This window comes from Rhinolophus hipposideros (assembly GCF_964194185.1).
Source record: "Rhinolophus hipposideros genome assembly, chromosome: 24".
NCBI lineage: Eukaryota > Metazoa > Chordata > Mammalia > Chiroptera > Rhinolophidae > Rhinolophus > Rhinolophus hipposideros.
In genome coordinates, this window is record NC_138070.1 from 7,006,656 (window position 1) to 7,020,542 (window position 13,887).

A 13,887-nucleotide genomic window follows, 5' to 3' on the forward strand; every position below is an offset into this window, starting at 1 on the left:
CATGAGATACATAGCAAATTCTTAGTTTTATTGATATAATCTGATAGGTATTTTTCGAGTTTGATTTAGATAGCTAAACGATACAGTGCAGTCTGATTTGGAAGTTAAAAGGGGGGGGATTATTTGTCATTTAAGTTACTCTGTCAGTTCACGCAGTAAGTACCAACTTTAAAACAGAGGGAGCATTGTAGTGACTTTGAAATCTGTTCTCAGGAGTGATGAGCAGGACTTGCAATGGTAAGCTTCATAACATCCCTACTTTCATATTTAACTATTTGAAATTATCAAACTAGACAGCTCCTGAAATATGTCTAGTTGCACCCACACAAATATAAGTTGGATGGAGCTGGCAAATAAAATCTTAAATTGTTTATGTTCCTTTATTTCCCCCAGATTGTTATTTAAAGTCACTGGAAACAAAAAAAAATCTGGAGGAAAATTCATGTGTTGAATTGGATGGACCAAAAACAATTGTGGTCGCTTAGGCTAACAATTCAACTAGGTAAAAAATGTTCAAACCTAAACTCCTGCCCATAACCAGCATAGATATTCTCAACATTTGACAAGAATACATGTATTTGGCCCAATAATTTCAGTATTTCCCCTACTAATTATTTCAATTATAACAAAATTTGGGGAGATCTTTTTCAAAGCTTCTCACTGGTAAACTTGCTTTAGCTGTTCTAGTTTTTTCTCATGTACCTAAAACAATCACTTCCTAAGAACTAACTATTCATTATTTTATGGAAATGAAGAGTAAGACAAATGGCAGATAGGGAAAGAACTCTAAAACTAAAAGTATCCACAGTCCCTGAATGTGGTCTCATCTCAGTGAGAGGAATGAAAGGTGGCAACACCCAAGGTACTTCACTGGATGCGTCTGGGCTGGGGATCATTATAAGCCCACGGTCTTCAGTTGAAGAAACATGGGCTGTTGGGTAGGACTAGATTATAAATCAGAGGCTCGTATCAAATATTTTTCACTAAAGATGAGCCCTGTTTCTAGTTTAAGAGTGAAGTGGTTTGCATATGCTACATAAAATTGAATCTTCCCTGACACTTAAGACAAATGGATTCCTTTCTTCTAATCCTTAGCATCTAATTAAATAATACTGTGGCTCAAATGCTGCTAATCAGACTAATGAAAGCTATGGACTGGCTTCCCAGAATTAAAACAAATATATACAATTTTCAGGGACTTTTCAGATAACCTGAAGCAGATGAGATCCTGGAACCAACAGAGAACTCTATTCTAAGGAACTTGCAAGTAATCTCAAATAGTGCAAAGAATCATTTTAATTTACAAATACTCCTTAGTAATTGGTGCCACACACACACACAAAAATGTTGGCATTAGAATCACATCAAGAGAGACTGATTATTCAATAGAGAACCAAGATAGAATGGGAATTTGAACACGGCCATCAAAACTGAGATTGGGGATTGAGGGGGTGTCTGGATTTTAACTCATTTCATCAATACTTAAGTTTGAATCTTACTCAACCCTTACCTCATTGGGTGGTCTTAAGTAACCTTGTATGCAACAACTACTTTTCTCATGTAAAATAGTACATTATCTGGGACCCACTTTTACTGGAATATGTAGACGCTGGAGGTTGTAAAAAAGCTCTGTGCTCAAGCATGAATTAGGTAACCAACAAATGTTATAAGCATTTGATACAACAGTTGCTTACCCTTGACTTGTATGAAATAGATGTCTGCATCAAGGCAGTCGCAGCAGCTAAAAAACAGGGAACATGAAGAAGTATAACCCTGAGCCCATCTGGGGGGAAAAGTTAAAAATGGCAGTAAAGTATATCCAGGTACCCACCTTTTGCTAAAGGGAAACAGACCATTGGGATGGAAGCAGGTACAAACTGACTTTTTTCAGGCCTCAAATAAGAGCATTTAGTATCTACCATGTTTCCCCCAAAATAAGACCTAACTGGAAAATAAGCCCTAGCATGATTTTTCAGGATGACATCCCCTGAACATAAGCCCTATTGAGTCTTTTGGAGCAAAAATCAGTATAAGACCCGATCTTATTTTCAGGGAAACACGGTATCACAGAACAGAAAGGAAACTAGGAGAGGAAAAACAAACATCTCTTCTTTCCACTGTTGTCAGTGTGTCTGAATAAACTTTTGATCTCAAGAGCCTGTGAAGTTCACATACTCATAAAGCACGTCATCAGATTGTCTGAAATCCTTCACTTCCCACTAAATTTAGAAATCACATTCCTTCCCTTGGCAACAAATCCTTACTGCTCTGATCCCCACTCCATCTCAATCCCTTCCCCTTTCCACTCCTTTCATTAAGTCCCAGCCACTTGAGCCTTTTATTTTTCAGTCACAGGAACATGCTGAGCTGTTTCCTGCCTTGGGGCCTTTGGACTTCCGTTCCTTTTTCCAAGGCCGACTCCCTCATTCAGGTCAGATGGCACCACTCAGTGGGTCCTGTCGTGACCCAGCTTATGACATACCCTGATATATTAAAAAGAACTTAATTACAAACTAATATTTTTATTGTCACGTTCCCCACCTCAGCCACTAACTAGCATATGGTCTCATTTACCATTATATCAGGAGAGTCTAAAATAGAATCTTGCACATAGTAAATAAGTACTCATTACATATATCTTGAATTAATGCTAGCATGCAAGGTATTACTTTTAAACAAAAAGTCTAATGGCCTTGGAATATAAATTTTAAATTCTCAAATACTATTGCTGAGGAATGTAATACTCAATACAAAATTGAGATGAATTATACCATTTAAAAGGTGGCTTCTAGAAATCTGAACAAAAATGAACCAGGCAGAAATGCCAACTTAAAATAAAAGTGTTTATATAAATTAACCCATCCAGTTTAAAGTATATTTGCTATGCTTAATTCTGAAGAAGGAAGAATGTGTACTTCCCAATTTAATAAATCACATCAAATAAGTAGGAAGTTTCAACAACAAGGCCGTAGATAACACTGAAACCCCTTTTTATGTTAAAAGTTAAAATGAAAGACAAATCCAGATTGAACATAGTGATTGCAAAATATAATGCAATTTTCAACAATTAAAATTATGAAAATATACAAAATTGATGGGCAACACAACTAGGCATTTGTACATTTTTCATTATGTGGAGAACACTAAAAATTTCTCTACCTTTTATCCACATCAGATATATGATTTAAACCAAATGTTTGCTTTGGAGAGTCTTAACTTAGGATCTCAGTAGTATAAAAAGCAGTAATTTTTCAGTCTGTAAACAGTAGTCGTGTTTTTTCTCCTTTCCTTTTTTTTTTTTTTTTTTTAAATAGCAATTTACCACACAAAAACAACAAAAAACCCACACAAACCAAAAACAGCAGCAGCAGCAATGGGTTATTTGGGAATTCTCTTCAAATACCAATGACATACGATTGCTGGAGAGGGTGCTTTTTACTCATGTAAGAATATATATATATATTTGTAACTGTACACAATTTATAGTGCATGACAGTTTCCAAAAGAACAGATCAATAAAAGATATTGGCTATTTCTGCATAATTTCATTCTTTTTACAATTTTCTCAAAACATAAGACGTTGGATCTAATTGAAATGCTACATTTAGTAGGAAAATCAGCAAGTAACAAAGGAAGCATAACCTCGATGTAACATTGTCACTAACACCCACCTTTTGAGTTCTTAGTAGAGGTGCCAGATGGCCCTGGGCAAGAGACTAGGTAGGTAGACCACTGGAGTCACGCCCTGTCCATGGGGACCAAGGCCAGCCACTGAGCACGCACATATACGTTAGATTGATCATGGTCAAATGATAGACTGTTTCAAAGAGCATTTCTATTTCTATGTACAGTATTTTTGGACATTCAAAAAAACATTATTTCAACAACACATGCCATACACATATACCCCCAGCCCCATAAATACACAAGATTCCGTGTACGCCACAGTTTTACAAAATTATGATGTCACTTGGAACCAATCAGAATTTTCAGTTCATCTTGTTCATCAGTTCTTCCTTTTGGGATGGGGTGTGACAGCTGTGGCTACTAATTTACTTCAAAACTAATTTTTGAAATTACTTGATGGACTAGGATTTCCAACAAGTCTTATTTTGAACAGGCAGTAATTTTCTAAAAAATTTCCTTGGCTGTTTAAACAGTTATTAATCACCCTATCAAACTGTTGAGTCTAAGAAAGTCAAGATGAGGAGACAAAATGCAATTGCTTTGCATAGAGACTTTCCACGCTCTTTTGGTTGCTGTTGAAAGAAAAAAGTATCACATTTCACTGGAGAAGTGAGTTGGAAAGGACCTTTTAGGTCTTCAAGACCAATCCTCCACCAGATGCTTGAATTTCCTGATCAAATTAATTTCTTTGCTCTTATAAAAATCACTAAGTTTAACAGTATTTGGGTAACAAAGACCAAAACCAGAAGCACAGATTCAAACGCAAAAAAAGGTTGCCAAAGCAATTGTATAAACTGTAACATTTTCAAGAGCAATGTTTCTTTTCTGTCAGACCTGCCTCTGAAGCTATGTAGTCTTGGGGAGCTCCAGGTGAACAATGTAAACACCAACGGGGTGAAATTCTCAAGTTTGAAGGAAGTAAACTGATCCTCCAACCCAATGTGTAACATTTCTTTCTCCTGCCTAAAACTTAAAACCTACCTTAAGTCTGTAATATACATTCTTCCTTCCTTCCCAACCCCCCCACTTAAAAAAAACACTACAGTATTATCTTTATTTTCAAGCATATATATATATATATATATACACACACACATATATACACACATATATGCTTGAAAATATACATATATATGTAAAAGCATATACATATATATATATATCTCACAAAACCAATGACATTGGTATTAGACGTTCCTGAATAAATTATGTACACCTCTCTTCTTTGAAAGTGCTTCCCATCTTTCCCAAATGGATGAAAGACAGCAAGCTAGTCCTCAGCAGGCTTGTAAGTGGTCTGCACTGCTTTTCCCTCCTAACAGCTGTAAGTTAACAGAAGCCTATCTGGGCTGGAACGTGCACAGGGCTCAGAAGGGGCTAAGGGAACTATGAAGCCACAACATGAGCACCTGTGGTCATCTGAGTGGTGCCCTTCAGCAGCAGGTGCTTACGCCAAATTGCATCTAAGGCCCTTTGGATACCTGCCTTGGGTTCTGTGGGAGTCAAGCAACTGAAGAAGACACGAAACTAAACTGCTGATGTGAAGAGGGCCTGCTTCCGGTCATGGTCCCCTCTACTTCTCCTTTTTGCTTCCTAAGGCTCAGGACCAGACCAAAATGTCCACTGCTATAATGGTAGGGCCAGTCAGCTGCTGAGGTTGATGCTTTATGCTTAATTTCTATTGCTGCTTTTATAGGACCCTCCCCACACCAGATGATTCTGGTGATAGAAGGGAAGAAGAAAAGGGGAGTTCTCTTGTGGCTGCCATATGCATATGAACATGTATAAAAAGTGGTCAAACCCAGATGAGGGTCCTGCTTCTGGTTTATATACAATAATTTAATCAGTTGTATACATTTAATACCTAAAAAATTAATTCACGATCAAAGTCCTTCATGCATTTTATGAGGAAGTTCTGGATTAAAATGATGGTCAACCAGATGTAGATTTTGCCTGGGAAGATGATGTCATTTTCTGCTATAGAGTCTCAGTGCCTGTGGTTCACACTTCCTTAAATTTTTAGTTTCTTTGTGGTCTCAAGTCTTTTTTTCAGCAGCTCCCCAATTTCCAGAAGTGAGTGCAGATAACTGTTCTGCACCTTCCCTTGCACAGTCTTTGAAAATTTTCTCTCTTCCTACAAAGGAGACAAGAATTAGTGGTCCTGCTCAGAAAGCATTCCCCCGGATTATGACTCCTTAGATACAAACTGAAATTACCATTACCTTTGGTCTCATTGCAAGCGCCATCAGAATAGACTGGATCATTTTCAATTTCATAAAATGCACAGAAGGCTCAAGCCATCACAGATGTGTATTTTTCCACGTCATTTTTCACTAATACCCTATTGCTTTAGCATCATTATTTCAAGTAACCTTTATTATGTCATATAAAGCCACAAAACTAACATTTCTGATTAGTATTAATAGTTTTGACCAAGAAAAAAGTAGAAAATTATTACTAAATAGTTTGGACATAAAATCACTATTCTGAGCTGTAGAAAGTGAAAAATTGAGATTTCTGATTATTAGCTTCATTAGGGAAAAAAGCAGAAATTTATTAATTTGGACATTCATCACAGCCACTTTTTAAAGGCAACAAATTTACCAGTATCATCTTGTTTAGTTACAATATTGACAGGTCTCCCTCCATACTGAAAAGTTCCTGGGTTCCAGAGGCCAAACAACTACCATGTTTCCCTGAAAATAAGACCTAGCCAGACCATCAGCTCTAATGTGTCTTTTGGAGCAAATATTAATATAAGACCTGGTCTTATTTTACTATAATATAAGACCGGGTTTTATATAAGACCAGGTATAATATAATATAACGTAACATAACATAATATAATAAATATAATATAATACCAGGTCTTATACTAATTTTTACTCCAAAAGATGCATTAGAGCTGATGGTCTGTCTAGGTCTTATTTTCTTATTTTGGTATTAATTAAACAAAAAAACCCAAAGTTTTCCTAATCCTACACTATTTGCTGCTCATTTGACCTGGGGTAGACACCACAAAAAATAAAGGGGATAGAGTGTTCAAACCCAGAAATGAGGCTGGCTGAGAACTGGTTAGGTTTACATGAGGTTGGCAGTATTGCAAAGGCCAGAAATAAAGCACATCTTAGGACCCAATAATTCTACTACTTGAGACCTAACCTACCTTAGAAATACAAGGGTGTATAAGAAAGTATGTACAAATACATTTCATTCAGTACTGTATGAGAAAGCAAATTATATAAACAACCTAAAATGTTCAATGACTGTGGTGCATTCATATTTTGAATACTAAACAGTTGTTTAAAAATTGAGGCCCAGGCCGGCCTGGTGGCTCAAGTGGTTAGAGTTCCATGCTCCTAACTCCGAAGGCTGCGGGTTCGATTCCCACATGGGCCAGTGGGCTCTCAACCACAAGGTTGCCGGTTCAACTCAAGTCCCACAAGGCGCCCCCTGCAACTAAAATTGAACACAGCACCTTGAGCTGAGCTGCCTCCCAGATGGCTCGGCTGGAGCGTGTCCTCAACCGCAAGGTCGGTTCGACTCCTGCAAGGGATGGTGGGCTGCGCCCCCTGCAACTAGCAACGGCAACTGGACCTGGAGCTGAGCTGCACCCTCCACAACTAAGACTGAAAGAACAACTTGAAACTGAACGGCACCCTCCACAACTAAGATTGAAAGGACAACAACTTGACTTGGAAAAAAGTCCTGGAAGTACACACTGTTCCCCAATAAAGTCCTGTTCCCCTTCCCCAATAAAAATTAAAAAAAAAAAAAAAATTGAGACCCAAAGGTTAAGCAACTTTTCCAAGGTCAAAAGAGGAGACTCAGAGCTTGGAAAATCTAGAGAGTAGCCCAAAGTTAAGGGTAACCTCTAAAATACTCAAAAAGAGAAATCTTATTCCCCATTTCAGGAGGCAGATAAATCTTTGAACAATTATTCACAGTCACTACAGCAGGGCTGGTGTGCCTGTCACCCTCACACCAGTCTTTCCCACATACCACATGCTCTGGGCTTTGCCAACTAACCAATGGTGCCTCACACAATTCCCTTTCCTGCCTCTGTGCTTTTGTCTGCCTCCTTCTACTCGCAATTCCTTCCATCCATTCCTGTCTGCCTGGTGAGAATGTATTAATCCTCAAATGTCCCCTCTATCCAGTGACTCATTTTGACTAGCTCAGATTTTTTGTGCCTACATTGTATCTCCAACTTAAACTAATTTTTATGCATCTCTCTACAGCCAGGTCTTTTTGGTCATTACATTTCTACAAGCCCAACAACAGCGAGCTCAATAAATTTGTATGTACTTATTAAAAATCTCAAAGATACCCAGCAAAGCTCAACCACATGAAGCCATGTGACATTTGTTCAAGTCTGCAACCCTCAAGATTTTTTTGTTGTTTTTTTTAAGAATAGTTACTATAATTTTAAGTTTTTGTTTTTCTACAGTATTCATGAAAGGGCATGAGTTCAGAATAAAGAATAAGTTTAGATTTCTTCTAAAAAGCAGAAAGTTAAACAGCTCCAAATCTATTACCACAAATGATCAGATTTCTTTATATATGTAAAGGTGTTCCAAAAAGACCAACAAGTGTCTCCATTCAAGTGGAGGTAGAGGCAAGAATCCTACCCAGGATGTACCTTATTTCTCTAGGATTCAATTACTAGGCCTTTGCTGGATACAAAATACCCGGAAGTCATAAAAAAAAGCTAATGGCAGATACAAATGCGTCACAGGGAAGGAGGAAATATGGGAATGGTTCTGTATGGTGGGACTGGGACTGATGTGAGGCTGGGAACTGGGAGGTGCTAGTCTCTATTTTCTAATTCTCTTGTAACAAACATTTCCGTGTAAAGAAATGATGAAATACTACAGAGCGGTTAAAAAGAATAAAGTAGATAATTACTCATACATAATGGTCCCCTAGAGACCAAGTACAAAAAAGCAAGAGACAAAACAACGTGTATAGGATGCTATCATTCATATTTAAAGGTGAGAACATGGGAGGAGGAGGGAAATAGACTTAATATGCTTGTAGATGGGTTACCTAACTCAGGAAGAGTGCATAAGAAACTACTGATAATTGTGGTTCCTTCTGGGAAAGGGAAATAAGGAACAGGTTAGAATGGGAGGAAGACATTTCACTATATTGTCTTTCTTTACAGTTTGAATTTTTTTTCACCATGTGCATATTTTACTTTTCAAAATAAAGTAAGGCTTAAAAAAACGGAAGACAAAAATACTAAAGAATTATATAATGCATCAACTAGTACTTCTACTCACTACTGAAGTCTACATTCATTCTGATACACATATGAAAGCCACTGAATATACAGCTTACCTGGCTAAAACCAAACTTCTAGTTTCCCATCACAACACATGTCTGCTTCCTTTATCCAGACTTTGGAAATGTTAAATGCTCTGAGCCCCTTCCCCCAGTAAGCCCCTCGCTGAAAGCTCTAGCGTGTTGAAACTTTACAAAAGAGGGGTTTGCAATTTTTTACAGCTGGTGTGCAAGCAAGATTCCCTTCCTTTCCTTCTCTGGGCAAGTCTGGGGCGAGGATGATGGCTGCCCTCAGATTACTGGACGAGTTCTCTCATCAGCAGAGGCTTAGGACACACACTCAAGTGAAGCATTCTTCACGATCGGACTTTCATCACTGAAGCAACTAGATAGAAACGGGAAGTGCGACCACTGCCCTTCTGGCCTCTATCAAAATCCTACACGTACTCCAGGAGAGTAAATGTTAACTCACCTCACACCATTAAACCTTCAGCTATTTCAGACTGAAAGCTTTTATTTATTTAATTTTTTAAAAGAATCCACATATTACACGCAACAATTTACGGGGATTTTTGCTAATAGCATTTTAAGAAACCAGCCTAAAATAATTACCAAGAGAAATTGGATGACTGCTACCTTTGATCCCATACTTGGTTCCATTCCTTTTTTGGCTGACTTGCTCTAGCCTAATTACTATTGACACAATTATTTCTGATGTCCAGCATCTTTCCTTGTTCAGGTGATAACTGCTAGGATGGTAAAGAAGCCAGCCAACCCTCAGCAGGTAAGTTCTCACTCAAAGAGATTGTCCCTGGATTGCAAAAACATGGCTGGTTTCCTCTGGTGCTCAAAACAGGGACAGTACTCATTCAATTCCTGCTGATTCATTGTTAGTTTTCATAGTAAAAGAACAACCCCCACAATACACAGAAAAAAGGCAGGGAACCCACCACCACCACCACCAACACAACAAACTACTACGGTAGGCACCTTCTAATCACAGTTCCTATAAAGGGAGAATAATGAATTGAAAATTAATGTGTCCTTGTGATAAAGATAAGGATATTTGAATATCTATATATCTTATTGCTGATGGCCTACATTCTTACCAGTGAGAGAGAAGTGTCTTCTAAAATAAGTTCTTCAAGTTTAAGTGCAATTAGATGTGTCTCAAGCCCTTTAATATGATCCACGACATTGGAAATTAAAGTCTGAAGACCAGTAACATAGTCTTGGAAACTGGTAAAGACAGGTGGCTGGAAAAAAGATTTTTAAAAAGTTGAAAAATTACCAAACATATTTCCCATGCTTACATCATATAAGCTATGCTAATTTTATACTGTAGCACTACTTAATGCTATTAACAGTAACAGAGCTCTGGATGTCAACACAGTCTCTCAAACCATGGTAAATTTAACTGTCACCAAATATTGCTAACTCAGCAATGATGACTTAAAGCATTTTTTAAAATGAGATTTTTTTGTTCACCCTGGAGAACTGGAGATGAAATTCCAATAGAAAAATATCAGTTGGTCATTACTCAACTTTGGGCTGAGAAAGTCCTGGAACACTAAAGGAGGTGAGAGGAACTAAGATCTCATATTTTCTCTTTATGTCTTTGAGATTTCCTCTGATGTTAATAACAGAAACAGAGTATTTTAAGTTCTAATAAAAAAAATAATGGGTAACAATAGCCAAGAAAATCCTGTAAAAGAGTAAAGGTAAATTTACCCTAATAGATATTAGAGTATATAATAAACTTACATTAAACCCAGATGGTAGTGGTATATAAACTGACAAAGAAGGAAAGTAAACTAGTCTAAGATAGATTAACACAACAGAATGGTATGTAACCATTAAAAGTAATGAGATACACACACACACACATTTACTAAAATGAGATGTCCAAGATATCCTGTTAAATGAAAACAAAAACAATGAAATAGGCAAGCTGCAGAACCTTCTACGGAGCATGATTCTGGGTTGTTTGTAGTGGCTGTCACTGGGAATATGTCGGTGGGAGTATGGGTGACCTTCACTTTATTCACACCTTTAGGTTACTTTGATGATCAAAAAAATAGCAAAGCTATTTTCATTTTTGGAAATTAGAAAAGCAACAACTACAAAACCCAATATCAAACAGCTATCTAACAAGTTCTAGGAGTGTAGGCTTTCATTAGAAGAGAGGGGAACAGCAACTCTGATCTATACTTTTAAAGTTTGCACTTACCATTTGTTAAATTAACAAAATGAAGGAGAGAAGCTTCCTTCATTTAGCTCCTCATCCAAACCTAAATATACTTTGTTTCTGAATGAATGGTAACACCCAGCATAGTGTCAAATCTAAACAATTCCTGAATTTGTTATTCCTGAATTCTTAGTGAATTGTGCATGAAATCCTTATTACTACTAAAATCATCAACATTTTCAAGTGACAGTGGCTACTATATTGCTACAGTAAACAAAAATCTCCCATTAATAATGATAGGATAAATTCAAACATTAATAAAACAGCATGTCATGTGCAGAATGACTCCTAAATAACTTTGCTTTTAAAAAAAAGATACACATTATGTTAATGTTTTACACATTCAAAAATTAAAGATGGAAAGAAACTCCAAAATCAAATATAAACAGATATAAATGAACTTTATTTACATCCCACCAATAACATAATCTGTTTTTAATTCCAGTGCTTTTACAGAGTACCTCAACTGTCCACATTCATTCACTGCAACATATTCTAAGGACAAAAAAGAACTGCAAGAAACGTTAACTTTACTTAGTGGGTTTGTTACTGGAACTAGTAGTGGAACTCATGTACTAATTCCAAAATTATTTGGTATTTGTTGTAAAACAGCAAGTGAACAAATATACTGATGCTTTTGGGAACCAGGGTTCTCACTTTGTGAACAGGAAGCTACAAATATGGAATGAGGGAAGGAATAAAAGAACAGTGATGTTGGACAGAAGCTGGAGGTATCGGCAGGAATTAATTATTTAAAACTCTGTGTGTTTGTTTGTGTAATAAACTACCTGTCTCTCTCTATTGCCATAAACTAGAAGCAATGAAATCCCAATAGTAATTAGTACACCTAACACCTAGATCTTGGTTTTAAGTACCATTCCCCATAAAGGAACCAGGGCTCCTTGGGAAAACATCCGATTTCAGTTCAGTGGAAAAGTACAAAGTGCTTGGAGGATTTTTGCCGTTTCAAATAGTTAAGGGCTCAAAAACTGATGAGGACATGAATCCGCTTAAAGTGACTCCCATTAGCCAAATCTGAACGTCCAGAAGAGAATAATGGTAATGGATTGTAAGGTAAATTTAGAAAAGAATGAGTTCACAGTGATACACAAATAGGGATGTTAAAAATACACATACAAATATATATATAAGAAAGGAGGTGGGACAGCTCTATTTTATAGTGTAATGCCAGCTAATAAAGATAGGAGGTTGAAAGAATTTTTTTAAAATTACCATTGTGGAACCATCAATGTAATAATGATTCGCGCAAGTTAGAGTAACAATGGATGCTGACACCAATGGGTGAAAGGCTGCTGGGAAATAGGATATTCAGTATTAAAGCCTCATCCCATAGATACTTATTAATTACAGGGAGAAAAAAGGCACCTTTACAATAACGATATCCAGTAGACACTTCCTTTATCAAATAATTAAATCTGAAATCACCAATAACGGGACATCACAACATCAGTGCCTTCTGATTTAATTTGCTAAAAAGGATACCTATGTTTAACATAAATCTGAAGAAACAATTAGCCAAATCCAGATTGTGGGACATTCTACCAAAATCCTACCTAGACTCTTGAACAATAAAGACAAAACGAAAGGCTAAGGAAGTGTTCTAGATTAAAAGACGGTAAAGAGACATAAATAAAAATCCTACTAGATCCTTAGTAGGATTCTAGTCTTTTGAAAAAGGCTATAAAGGACATTAATTATCATTACTAAATTTCTTGAGTGTGAACATTTCTTGAGTATTATGGCTTTGTAGGAGACAGGTCTTGTTCTATATTTCTTGAGTATTGTGGTTTTGTAGGAGATTGCCCTTGTTCTATCCTGGTATGTTAAGTATCACAAAGTCGTATTTTTCTTTCAAATGGCTCAGCAAGCAGGGGTGGGGGGTGGGGGTGGGGGATGAATGAGGGGGGAGCGAGAGAGAAAGCAAATGTGGCAAATTGTTAACAAGTGGTGAGTCTAAATAAGGATATTTGGGTATCTTATACTAACTAGCTTTCAGCTTTCCTGTAGGTATATAATTTTTTTTAAAAAAAAAGGAAATGTTAAGGAGAGAAAATAAATGAATATAGGCTCCTAAGGTCTGTTACAACATGCAGAAAAACTAAAAAAAAAAAAAAGGCAATATGCAGTCAAATTATTACTTATGTTTACTCTGTTATTACCATGATGATGCTGGTTTCTTTTTTCTTCTTTTTCTTTTTCTGTAAATTTAATTTGTATGGTCGCAGGACACTCTCACAGTAACTGGACACCCAAAGGATAATAGAAATAGTCTGAAAGAGGAAAAGTTACAAATCAAGAATAAGGATTACACTCAAGATAACTATCTGGAACAGTTAAATGTAATGGATTAAACAAAGAGATTGACAGTTCTACATAAATCTCTTCAATTTTTCCCCCAACTCTCCACTCTCCAATTTCTATAATCACCAAATTGATTCAGGGCTTCATCATCTCCTGTTTAGAATACTGGAACAGCTTAAATCTTGATCCTTTCTTCTCGCTCTCCCACCTCTAAACCACTTGATCCAGTTTCCTTTCCCTTCCCTGTAGGAAGTGGGAATCTAACATCCTTTTCACTCAAGTGACAAGTCCAAATTCCTAGACGTGGAATCCAAAGGTTCATTACAATATGCCTTTTACCACCC

General features: G+C 36.9%; 1 protein-coding gene across 3 annotated transcripts in view; it reads right to left on the minus strand.

Moving 5' to 3' along the window:
* Positions 1–3,313: 3,313 nt before the first annotated feature.
* Positions 3,314–13,887, minus strand: part of NAA25 (N-alpha-acetyltransferase 25, NatB auxiliary subunit) — a 55,473-nt gene continuing 44,899 nt past the window's right edge. For all 3 annotated transcript variants that reach the window (XM_081036912.1, XM_081036911.1, XM_081036913.1), the window contains 3 exons: positions 13,402–13,512; positions 10,083–10,229; positions 3,314–5,821 (listed from right to left, as the gene is read on the minus strand). In XM_081036912.1, the coding sequence (XP_080893038.1) occupies positions 5,699–5,821; positions 10,083–10,229; positions 13,402–13,512 (381 nt within the window). In that variant the 3' untranslated portion in view covers positions 3,314–5,698. The remainder of the gene's footprint in view (positions 5,822–10,082; positions 10,230–13,401; positions 13,513–13,887) is intronic.